The following is a 12,685-nucleotide window of genomic DNA, read 5'->3' as shown; positions in this document are numbered from 1 at the left end:
TAACCAGGTCAACCCAGGGGTGGACATATCACTGATACAACCTGGGCAGCCGCACAGGGACCCAAGAGATAATGGGGCCACTACCACCTACAAAGCGCATGGAATTGTGCATTATGAGGAGCTACTGGACTGAAAGGGCCCATAGACTGTTCGAGCAGAGGGCCTCATCTGTGTCCGCCAGTGGGTCATTCTATCCAAAATGTACCTGTCCATCAGGGCACCAGAGCTACTGACTAGTGATGAGCGAACATGCTCGGATAAGGTGTTATCTGAGCATGCTCAGTGCTAACCAAGGGTCTCTGGCGTGCTCAAATAATATGTTCAGGTCCCTGTGGGTGCATGTCTCACGGCTGTTCAACAGTCTCAACACATGCAGGGATTGCCTAACAAACAGGAAATCCCCATATGTGTTGCGGCTGTCTAACAGACATTCAGCCGCGGGGACTCAAACATATTGATCACCAGGCAACAACTATTGCTCCTGGCCCCCCCATATACATGCACACTCTTGGCCAAGTTTGCATGTGTTATATATGGGGAGAGGAGATATATACTGTCAGACGCTTCTGCTAGTAGCTTATATTGAGGGACATGGTTAACTGGTCCTGCAGACTTTACCCCAGTGTAAATGGGAGCCTTAAAGAGAACCTGTCATTATTTATTTATTTTTTACACCTGGAGTGGTATAGGTGCTTCTATCCTAAGAAAAATGATACTTTTTTTTTTGTAGAGATCGGATGTGCCAGGCATGAGGAATCTAATGTAGAAGCCATATGCTAATCAGGTTGGAAGTGCACTGGGGCGTGTCAGTCAGTTGGTAGAAGTAGTTCAAGTACACTGACACGCCCCCAGTGCACTTCCAGCCTGTTTTTCCTCTGACTTGTATACTAGAGAAATCTAGTATTAATTTTACAAGGGAACAGCCACAACACTACTTTCAGATGTAAAAAAAAAAAAAAAGCCTTGACATATTGCCTTTAAACCCTACCTTGCTTGAAGTGTCTACCTACAGGCTACAAGGAGATCACTGAGAAAAGCAAAGCTGTCATTTTAATTATTACATTTTTCAATTTTTTTTTTTTAGTGGATAAACATTTGTAGATCTTTACTTTGTGCAAAAACAGCAGAATATTGCAATATTTTTTTAATGAAATTGTAAAATGATTGTGACCGTGTTTAATTTTCAACTGTTAAAATGTTTTTTTTTCGAAAGCTGGACCCTAGTCTTGCGGATGGGCACCTGTCACATTTTTTGGGTGCGGTTGGATTAACCGGTTTGACTGCTTTTCTCGGCGTCAAAGAGAAAGGTCATGTAATTCCTGGCGGTAATCAGACGATGGTTGTTAGCGGCGCTGCTGGAGCTTGTGGTTCATTGGCTGGACAGGTGAGTCCTATAGAGGTGGATGACGGGCGCTCATTTTTTGGCTGCTATGAAGTATGTGTAATTAAAACCTGAATTTCTAACTTCTACTCCTATGTAGTAGCTACATTTACATAATAAATTTGCAATGAGTGTCAATTTGTAGTCTTCATTCATTTTCAGACCCCTCGGATATGCAGTTTGCAGCTTGGTTGAAAGCACACAATTGTGTCTTTTGAGGGAGTGTCCCTCCCAGTAATATAGGCTGGATGCAAGCTCTGTGTATCTCCAGTAGTTCCTATATCAGCACATCTGATACTTTCCTTATTTAATCTTCATGTCCTTTCCTCCTTTTATATAACCTGTTTAAGACTGTACATGCTTTCTTCCCTGTCCACATTGTGGAGATAAACAGCTCCCTCCTCCTACCTGCTGCTATATCGAACAGCGAGAGAATGGATGCGGAGAGCAAAAATGTCATCAGGAGCAAGAGCTGTCGGTTATGTAACATTTTTTAAAATCACTCGGCTAGATAAAAAACTTGACAACGCTTTGCAGCAATGCTTAAAACGTTTTTAATGAAGGTTATTTAGAAAGTTGCTTAATTTTGCATTTCGGAAGCAAATGAACCATAATGGAAAAATATTATGTGCAAAAGTGAACAAAGCATTTAAATGAGGATACTTGGCGCTTCTGCATATTACCATCCATAATATGGATACGAGACTTGTACCCCCATAATTCCAGTCAATGCAACTTGGGTTATTATAGATTTCTGTGGTCAGTTGTGTTTACTTGAATTGCGGGGTCTTGTCATGTAAATCCTAAAATTAAGCCCCATTACAGCCTTCTGAACAAGGTGAAGGTCACACAGCAGTATAGACAAATCGTCCATTTTTCATTCCGAAAATAAATTGTACGATTTTTTTTTTCATCTCTATTGTCATCTGTGTGTCCATAGTTCTGATACAATCACAGTTTTTTCTGCTGGAAAGCATGGAATGCTGAGCGGTGTATAACCCCGCCCACACCACTGATTGGCTGCTTTCTGTGTACACTGGCAGCTTTCAGCCAATATACAATCAGTGCTGGGGGTGTGGTTACACAGAACAGTTGACTAGGAGGCAGGAGACACCTAGTCCTGTAGTGATAATCTCCTGCTGATAAAACACTAATATTATGGAAATGGCAAAAGCAGCCTAGTAAATGACACATCACTAGAATCAGCGTCTCAGCCCCTAGACCGTGCTGCTCTCAGATTACATAGTAAAATCCTGCTGACAGATTCCCTTTAATAATATTTACAAGACCCAATAACCATTTCCCATGTTAAAAATTGGATGATCAGATTATTATTTTACTCTGTCGCCTCATTGGGGGACACAGAACCATGGGTTTTATGCTGCTGTCCACTAGGAGGCGACACTATGCATAATCTGAAAAAGATTAACTATGGCTCCTCCTCTGCAGTATACACCCCTGGACGGCGTCAGCCTTCTCCAGTTTTTGCTTAGTGTCGCAAGGAGGCACACCTAAAGGATTTTTTCTTTTTTTCCGCTTCTTTCTTCAGATGACAGATGAAGAAAAGTGGGTCTCCTCAGTGAGACTCCCGGCATGGCTCCTTCCTCGGCCCCCTATTATGGGGTGCCCAGTTGAAGTTGAGATGGCGGTTCCCCATGTCGCTCCTTCCACAATCCTGCGGGTGCTGGTTCGAAGTTGAGACCCCCCTCCTTCCCCAATACCTTTTGGTCTTGGGTTGAGGTCGAGGCGAGGAAGAAGCCCCCTGACGGTGACGGCAGCACCCTCCCTAATCCCCCTCTGGGGGTATTGGGTTGAGACGCCGCAGGTAGGGTCTGTCCATGGCAACCTACGCAGCAGCTGCGGGCTCCTGTCGGGGCCGGGGGCAGTGCAGGCAGGCATAGCACATGCAGACACAGGGCTCTATGCGCCCCTGTGTCTACGGCAGCATTAGTCTACAGCGCCGCAGGGGAACCCACCATAGGGCCCCACTTCAGATTGTGGCCCCACCGCTAGCCTGCCTTTCAATCCGGGGGGGGTCCGGTAAAAATTCGACCTAGGGGGACCTAGGGGCACACTGGTGGGGTAAGATCACAGCCGGGTTCTCTTTACTCGGCTGTGAATCCATATTACCTACAAGGTTTTCCTATAGCTCCCCTGTGTAGTTACCCCTGTACAGTCCTCTGCTAGCCAGCCCCTGTGCACTATGCCGGGCTCAAGGAAAAGAACCAGGCAGGACTGTTTTTATGCTTTCTGCACAGCCTGCAAAGCCACTCTCCCCAGTGGCAGCACGTACCCGCACTGCAAGGATTGTATCCAAAATACTGTTTCAGAGCCCCTGGAAGCCCCTATCATTGCTTCAGCGGCCGCTACCACGCCAGAATGGGCTACCCAGATGTCGCAGTCTATGACACAGTCCATAGATAACCTGACCTCCACATTACTCCAGGCTCTGCAGGGTCATGTCTCGCCAATGAGTGTTACCCAGCAAAGAGACAGCTCCACCCAGGGACAGGCCGTTTCTGGCTCTCCCACATGTCACGTTCCTCTGCGTCATCCCATAGCACACGGTCATCCCCCTCCAGGGAGAGACACCGTGGTCCCAGGTCGCCTAGACCGTCCCCTACCAGAGACAGACAACGCAGATCTCCGCAAGAAGACCTCCGCCCCAGCTCACCCACCAGGGAACACCTGAGTGATACGCAGGATTTGGAAGGCATCTGTGACTCCGACTCAGACAGTGAGACAGAGAGGTCTCTGGTCCCTTGTCCCCCTAGCAACACAGCGCTAGTTGAGGACATAATCTCTTCCATCCATCGGGTGCTGGACATTTCCAATCCAGTCCCAGAACACACGATTTGTTTTGAAGGTGTTCTGAAACCACCTAAGGTTTTCACTAACCACCCGGAATTTCAAACGATCCTTACCAAGCAGTTTGCCCAGCCTGATAAAAAAATTCACCAATCGTAAATATTTAGAAGCTAGGTACCCCTTCCCACAAAAGGACACCAAACAGTGGACAGATCCACCTGAAGTGGACCCCCAGTCTCTAGACTAGCAGCACAGACCCTCCTCTCACTGCCAGATAGCTCAACCCTCAGGGACGCAGCAGACCGACAGGTAGAACGCATGGCTCGCTCAGTGTTCGAAGCGGCAGGGGCCTCCCTGCCCCCCGCGTTCGCTTCAGGTTGGGCGGCCACGGCCATTCTGGCTTGGACCAAAACATTGCAAGATGGCCTTCAAGCTTCAAATCCTCAGTTGTTGGACCATGCGGTTCAAATAGCAGTAGTAGCAGATTACATGCTTCATGCAGCCCTTGACTCCGCAAGAGGTGTAGCGGGGATAGCAGCAAACGCCATCACAATTCGGCGTATCCTCTGGCTGCGGGAATGGAAAGCGGATGCGGCCTCAAAGAAATCTCCCGTACTGCAGTGGACAGCTTTTGAGTGAAAAGTTGGACACAATAATATCCAACGCCACTGGGGGTAAGAGTACCTCTCTCCCTCAACTGAAACCTAAACACACGTTTAAACGGCGTAACCAAACACGATTCCGATCCTTTCGGAATTCTTCGGGCTGGTCAGTCTCACGCCCAGCACAAAATCATAACCGCTCTCCACGCAGGGACAACCCACGGGCGGCGCAGAGGCCGGACAGGACCTGGCAGTCGAAAGCATCCCAGGCGAAGCCCAAAGGAGGAAAACCTCAGAATTTCGCTTAATCATGACTCACGATCTCCGGAAGACACCTCACCAGTAGGCGGACGACTTCTACTCTTTCAGCATGTCTGGCTACCTATTACAGAAGAGAGGTGGGTCAGGGAAATAGTGTCTTCTGGATACAAGATAGAGTTCACTTCCAGTCCACCGAACCGGTTCTTCTCTGTTCAACCAAAACCGCCAGACAAGGCTCGTTCCTTTCACCAGGTGGTCTCCTCTCTCCTTCAAGCAGGAGTCGTAGTACCGGTTCCCACGACCGAACGCTTCCGAGGGTTCTACTCCAATCTATTCGTAGTCCCCAAGAAAGGAGGCAGCGTCCGGCCCATACTAAACCTAAAACAACTCAACAAATATGTACGGGTCCGTCATTTTCACATTTTCACTCCCTCCCAAAGGTACTTGGGTTTCTTCAATCGGGCCTGGACGCCAGGCTATCCCTAGGCTCGTTTAAGAGCCAGGTGTCAGCGCTCTTTCAGAGGCGCATCGCTAACAAGCCGCAAGTAAGGACTTTTCTCCAGGGGGGTTTCCCGATTGGTTCCCCCCCCTACAGACGTCCACTGGAAACGTGGGACCTCATCTTGGTCCTGACAGCACTGCAGGCACCACCTTTTGAACCCCTTAAGGAAGTCCCACTCCGCATTCTATCACAGAAAGTGGTTTTTCTGGTGGCAATCACCTCGCTTCGCAGGGTGTCTGAATTGTCAGCACTCTCCTGCAAACGGCCCTTCCTAGCCTTTCACGAGGATAAGGTGGTTCTCCGTACTGTCCCATCCTTCCTTCCAAAGGTTGTGTCCAACTTCCACCTCAATGAGGAAATTTCATTGCCATCCCTTTGTCCGGTTCCGGTTCATAGAGTGGAGAAGGCTCTGCATACGCTTGACCTCGTCAGGGCATTGCGTATATACGTGTCTAGGACTGCACCCTTCCGGAAGTCTTTTCCTTCTTCCGGAAGGCGTTCGAAAGGGCCTGCCGGCTTCCAAAGCCACCCTTTCCAGGTGGATCAAGTCGACCATACAAGAGGCTTACCGCCTTAACAATTCTCCTCTTCCGGCCGGGATCACGGCACACTCTACGCGAGCAGTAGGGGCCTCCTGGGCCATTCGGCACCAGGCTTCGTCACAACAAGTGTGTAAGGCGGCCACTTGGACTAGCCTACACACGTTTATGAAACACTACAGTGTTCATACTCAGTCCTCATCGGATGCGAGCCTGGGTAGATGGGTTCTGCAGGCGGCAGTGCCCCATGTTTAGGGACCTGCTAGCACAATATTCGTCCATTGCTTCCCACCCAGGGACTGCTTTGGGACGTCCCATGGTTCTGTGTTCCCCAATGAGGCGACAGAGTAAAGGAGATTTTTGTGTACTCACCGTAAAATCTTTCTCTTAGCCTCTAATTGGGGGACACAGCTCCCACCCTGTTGCCCTTACGGGCCGTTGTTTACGGTTGAGTTCTCATATTGTTCTTTGAGCTCGTACATAGTAGCCTTCTTACAGGCATGGTTATGTAGTTTTCTGTTACGTTCCTCCTAATGCTTTTGCACAAAACTGGAGAAGGTGGACGCTGTCCAGGGGTGTATACTGCAGAGGAGGAGCCATAGTTAATCTTTTTCAGATTATGCATAGTGTTGCCTCCTAGTGTACAGCATAACACCCATGGTTCTGTGTCCCCCAATTAGAGGCTAAGAGAAAGAGATTTTACGGTGCGTACACAAAAATCATTTTTTTTTTTTTTTCTGTAGCCCTGAATAGATGAGTCTCAGCCAACCTTTGGAAGACAATAAAGCATGCTGCGATTTTTAATTTTTACTTTCACTTGGACATTCAGAAAAAAAATTGGCAACCAAACAGCCCTATTGAATAGCATTTGTTCTGGGTGCTGTCCCTGTGCGATCAGTTCCCCCCCCCCGCCCCCAAGAGACAGCAGCACTCGGACGGAAAATACGGTTGTGTGAACGCGGCCGTTAGATCAGATGAGCGTAATGGCATTCTCTTTAATTGTATCATCTGTGTCGTCGCATGTAACCCTTTGTTTTCCGTAGATCGGGCGACTCCTTGGCTGCTCCCGCATCATTGGAATTTGTGGGACGGATGAGAAGTGTTTGGTCCTGACCTCAGATTTGGGTTTTGATGTTGCGCTGAATTACAAGGGAGAGGGTCTTGCAGATAAGTTAAGAGCAGGCTGTCCTGGAGGAGTGGGTGTGTATTTTGACAACGTTGGAGGAGAAATCAGTGATGTTGTTATTAGTCAGGTAATTTTCACTGCTGAAGCCTCAGGAGTGTTTTTTTTTTTATTTTTCTTAATGCCTTAAACAATTTAAAGGGGTTTTCTAGGTTTGGAAAACACTGTCCTCAGGCATAGTTTTTTTTTTTTTGTTTGTTTTTTTGTTTTTTTAGACAAACTGAGCTTTGCTCACCCCTCCCTGGGTCCAAAGCTGCTCTTGATGTCCTAGCGCTGATGTCACATAAAGAGCACTGCAGCCAATAACTGAGCTCTGCAGCTCGTGCTGTCAACTCAGACAAATTGCAGCCTGGGGTTTTCCAAAAAACAAAAAAACACCCTTTTAAGAGATTGTTTTGGAATTCACACAATATGCAGCCCAGTCCCCATTGAATTTGGCTGAAGTGCAATAACAGAGACTGCCATTAGACAGAAGGGGTGCTGTTTCATGATTTTTATAATCTCATACAACTGGTTCATTGCCCTGATTTGTCCTTATTAGTTTATGCGAAGCATAACCTAAATAAGCATTCGGGTAGTGATCTTCAATTTAAAGTGTCTGTTTTTTGTTTTTTTTTCCAGAAATTGCACCACATCTGTCTATGGGCTCCTCTTCATTTATGTAGACTGCAGTACCAGACACAGCCTAAAGACTGATGTGGCACTGTTAATTAAAAAAAAAAAAAAAGCCCATTATACTGAAGGAGTGAGGAGCAGGGAGAGAAATAGAGAGATTGCCCTGCGCTTTCTAACAAGTCATTTACCTCACCCTGGAGCTGATTCACATCCAGGTAGTTCAGCTCCACTGTATTTTCCTACATGCTGCTTGTCAATGAGGGCTAAAAAAGGAAGAGCAGGAATCCCTCTCTGTGTGCTGTGCTGCGTATGGCAGAGATCTCTGCCGCTTGTCTCCTCTCTGCAACTCCCAGTGGATTGCAAATTACAGGGAGAGACTGCAGACTGTACGTTGGATCTCCCCCATGCTACTGCAGCAGGCATCTTGGAAGCGGGAGAAAAACAATGCCATCTCAGAAGATGCAGCTGGATTGCAAAAGAGGGCATGGGTTAGGGCAACTATCCGAGTGATATATGTATGCAGTCAGTAGGGATGAGCGAATGTGATTGGATAAGGTGTTATCCAAGCATGCCCTTGTGCCTGTTAGACAATCCCTGCATGTTTTGGGGCTTTTGAACAGCTGGGAGACATGCAGCTGCGGGGACTCGGACACAGTATTCAAGCACGCCGAAGATACTGTTAGCACCAGAGCATGCTCAGATAACGCTTTATCCCAGCACGTTCTCCTATCACTAGGAGTCAGTTTTTAGTCGCAGGCTGGATGATCACTTTAAGCTGACCTACAAAGGAGGACAAAATATTTTTTTTTTTTAAATAGATGACGAAGAACAGCCATATTATTTTGTGTGGCCAAATCTCACAATACAACAAGGATGTTCCTTATCCGCCGCCTCTACCTCCTCAGACAGAGGCCACCCTGAAAGAGCGCAATATCACAAGGTCAGTGGTGGGGGGGTTTCTGTAGTGTTGCTTTTTTAAGTTATTGGGTTACAGTGTGACACGTTTATTATTTTACCTTTAAATTGCCTAGTCTATAATTAATACAAATATTAAGTTATGAAGATTTTTTTTAAATTTTCCTTCATTCTAAAAAAAAGTAATGTGTCTTTTTAACCATGCACAATTAATAACGTCCTTGCACTTTTTTTGACAGGGAAAGATTTATGGTCTTGAACTATGCAGATCAACATGAGATGGGTCTTCAGCAGCTCAGTCAGTGGTTAAAAACAGGAAAATTGAAGGTATGGAAGTGATCGGGTTGGTGGAGTAAAAGCCCAAATGATAAAATAAAGAAATAAAAGTATTATAAAGTCTGCAGCATTTTCGTTGGCTAGTTCAGGTACATTGATCACATAAAACATTCACTGACCGTCAGATCCCATGGCAAGATCCAGTAATCAGGGAGGTGTTAGGATTTCTATGGTAAGGCACGTATTTTGCTTTTAATGGTCCCGATCCATCGAAAACGGTTTGATGAGTTGCAACATTTTTGCGCAATATTTGTCAGTCTTACACCAGCTCTGTCATCTTTTTGAGGAGTTGATGAATCTTAGTGGTGAAGTCGCGTGATGCCACAAAAGTGGTGTAAATGGTGGCAGATTGGAGATTTTTTTTTTTAATGGGATTGCACTCATCCGTTCTCGCAGATGAGTGTGAGCTCAGGCGTCCATTTTTCACGTGCGAGAACGATCAGTGGTTTTCACTTGAACTTGTACTTAGTATAGTCTATGGGATAGGTCACATGTCAGATTTCGGCTCTTGCGGACCAAGTGTTCAGCTCAATATGACAGCGCCATGTCCGATATTGATCCATTGTACCGTAAGTCCATGGGTGTGTGAAAAATATGGGATTGCTCTTGTGTCTGATTTTTCATGGACTGAAGAAGGAAGAGAATTTAAAAAAAATACTCTTGAGACTTGGATCAGTCTTGGATGAAACTCTGAAAAAAATCTCTGATGAAACAATCACTGTAGGTGCAAAACAGGATGGCTGACAGAGCCCTAAGGCTTAATGCACATGTTGTCCATTTGATGCAAATTTTCCGTTACATATCTGCAGAATTTCTGCATTTTCTCATCATAATCTTCATTACATGCAGATTTTTATTGTGGATTTATTGAGGGTTTCAGCCCATGTATTGAAGACTGCAATGACTTCCGCGCTAAGAATTGCCATGCTGCGGGTTTTACAATCCGCTTAACGAGTAGATTTACATGCGGAAAAATTCTGCAATGTGTAGTTGAGATTTTTAACTCTGGTACTGTATTATGCTGTGGTTTTTTTGCAACAAAAATTGGCACCAAACCCGCAGCATGTGCATTTACCCTAAGGCTACAGTGGGTACGGAAAGTATTCAGACCCCTTTAAATTTTTCACTCATTCTTTCATTGCAGCCATTTGGTAAACTCAAATAAGATCGTTGTTTTTCTCATTAATGTACACTCTGAACCCCATCATGACTGAAAAAAACAGAAATGTAGACATTTTTGTAAATTTATTAAAAAAGAAAAACTGAAATATCACATGGTCATAAGTATTCAGGGCCTTTGCTCAGTATTGAGCTAGTACAGCCATGAGTCTTCTTGGAAACGATGCCACAATTTTTTCACACCTGGATTTGGGGATCCACTGCCATTCTTCCATGCAGATCCTCTCCAATTTCCTCAGGTTGGATGGTGAACGTTGGTGGACAGCCATTTTCAGGTTTCTCAAGAGATGCTCAATTGGGTTTAGGTCAGGGCTCTGGCTGGGCCAGTCAAGAATGGTCACAGAGTTTTTCTGAAGCCACTCCTTTGTTATTTTAGCTGTGTGGCTAGGGTATTGTCTTGTTGGAAGGTGAACCTACAGCCAAGTTTGAGGTACAGAGCACTCTGAAAGAGGTTTTCATCCACGATATCTCTGTGCTTGGCCGCTGTCATGTTTCCTTCAATTGCAACCAGTGGTCCTGTCCCTGCAGCTGAAAAACACCCCCATAGCAAGATGCTGCTACCACCATGTTTCACTGTTAGGATTGTATGGGGCAGGTGATGAGCAGACCTGGTTTTCTCCACACATATCGCTTAGAATTAGCACCAAAAAGTTCTGTCTCCGTCTCATCAGACCAGAGTATCTTATTTCTCATAGTCTGGGAGTCCTTCATGTGTTTTTTTTTTTTTTTTTTCAGAAAACTCTATGCGGGCTTTCATATGTCTTGCACTGAGGAGAGGCTTCCATTGGGCCACTCTGCCATAAAGGCCCGACTGGTGGAGGGCTGCAGTGATAGTTGACTTTGTGGAACTTTCTCCCTCTTGGGGTTCTTCTTTACCTCTCTCACCATGGCTCTTTTCACACGATTGCTCAGTTTGACTGGACGGCCAGGTCTAGGAAAACTTCTGGTGGTCCCAAACTTCTTTCATTTAAGGATTATGGAGGCCACTGTGCTCTTGGGTACCTTGAGTACTGCAGAAATTATTTTGTAACCTTGGTCAGATGTGTGTCTTGCCACAATTCTGTCTCTGAGCTCCTTGGCCAGTTCCTTTGACCTCATGATTCCCATTTGGTCTGACCTGCACTGTGAGGTCTTATATAGACAGGTGTGTTCCTTTACAAATCAAATCCTATCAGTTTAATTAAACACAGCTGGACTCCAGTGAAGGAGTGGGACCATCTCAAGGAGGATCACAAGGAAACGGACAGCATGTGACTTAAATATGAGTGTCTGAGAAAAGGGTCTGAATACTTATGCCCATGTGATATTTCAGTTTTCCTTCTTTTTTAATAAATTTGCAAAAATGTCTACATTTCTGTTTGTTTTTTTCAGTCAAGATGGGGTGCAGAGTATACATTAATGAGAAAAAAAGAACTTTTTTGAATTTACCAAATGGCTGTTGTTCTGTCTCCATTTAATTCATAATCCCTGATTATCTGCTTGTTAATGTTTACAGTGTTTTCTGGCTCCATCTAGTGACCAGAGTCATAACCGCAGTGTTAGGCTATGTGCACACGTATGAACACGAAATTAGTCCAAATATAAAAGCTATGGCACTTCAACATACATAAGCACACAAAATAGGGTACTGGTGTCATGAAACAACAGACCCAATGAAGAGATCCAAAGAAAAATGCATATAATAACATAGTAGATTTTATTTCTATCATATAAATATGCACACAAACCATATGGCACGGAATATAAGCACAAAAAATGCAACCAGAAGGGGCACCAAAGCAACACTCTATAGATAATCCTGTGTACTTCCAATATGAAAAAATATATTGCAAAGATTGAATGACCAGGGAAATCAGTTTAAATCAGAATAAATATACAGAGGTAAAAAATGCATACATTAAACCGAGTCCATTATAGCACAACTAGACAGTAAATGATTCCTATAGTCTAATGAGATGATGGCAAATAATATGGCGCTACAATTTTCTCCAAGAGATTTAACTTGCCCCAAAATGCACATATAAAGAATCAAATACCCATAATAATGTAACCGCTACCAGGACCGTCATGTATATTACCTTAAAGGTTGCCGCAAGTTCAAAGGAGTGAGCCGTCCGTGCCCCCTCGCCCCGACGCGCGTTTCGCCGGCAGCTTTTTCCGGGGGCGTGTCCAACAGGGGTATGGGAGGGTTTCTTATACCGCACGGTGGCCAATAAAAACAATGAATGTGATTAGGAGGACGAACTGCCACAATGACTCACTCAGGACTTTTGCGGCGCATGCACCCGTCAGAATCCCTACCAATTCATAATAGTACTTCCCAGAATAGCTCTTTCTGGATCGCAAGATAGCTCACAAGACGAG

At 45.4% G+C, this 12,685-nt stretch overlaps 1 protein-coding gene across 6 annotated transcripts in view; it reads left to right on the top strand.

Moving 5' to 3' along the window:
• LOC141091889 (prostaglandin reductase 2-like) overlaps positions 1–12,685 on the top strand; it is a 137,582-nt gene that overhangs the window by 47,604 nt on the left and 77,293 nt on the right. For 4 of the 6 annotated variants that reach the window (XR_012232610.1, XM_073577648.1, XM_073577647.1 and 1 more), the window contains exons 5-8: positions 1,214–1,384; positions 7,137–7,346; positions 8,710–8,831; positions 9,046–9,133. Coding sequence is in view for 5 of the 6 variants with exons in the window: in XM_073577648.1 (XP_073433749.1) it covers positions 1,214–1,384; positions 7,137–7,346; positions 8,710–8,831; positions 9,046–9,133 (591 nt within the window). In the remaining variant the exon portion in view is untranslated. Of the gene's footprint in view, positions 1–1,213; positions 1,385–7,136; positions 7,347–8,709; positions 8,832–9,045; positions 9,134–11,056; positions 11,634–12,685 lie in introns of those variants that run through there. The other 2 variants (XM_073577646.1, XM_073577649.1) reach the window with 2 other exon arrangements.

Source organism: Dendrobates tinctorius, unplaced genomic scaffold (assembly GCF_039654945.1).
Source record: "Dendrobates tinctorius isolate UK_male_01 unplaced genomic scaffold, ASM3965494v1 ptg000057l, whole genome shotgun sequence".
NCBI lineage: Eukaryota > Metazoa > Chordata > Amphibia > Anura > Dendrobatidae > Dendrobates > Dendrobates tinctorius.
Note: the sequence above shows the minus strand (reverse complement) of the source record. Positions and strands in the feature narration are given on the sequence as shown.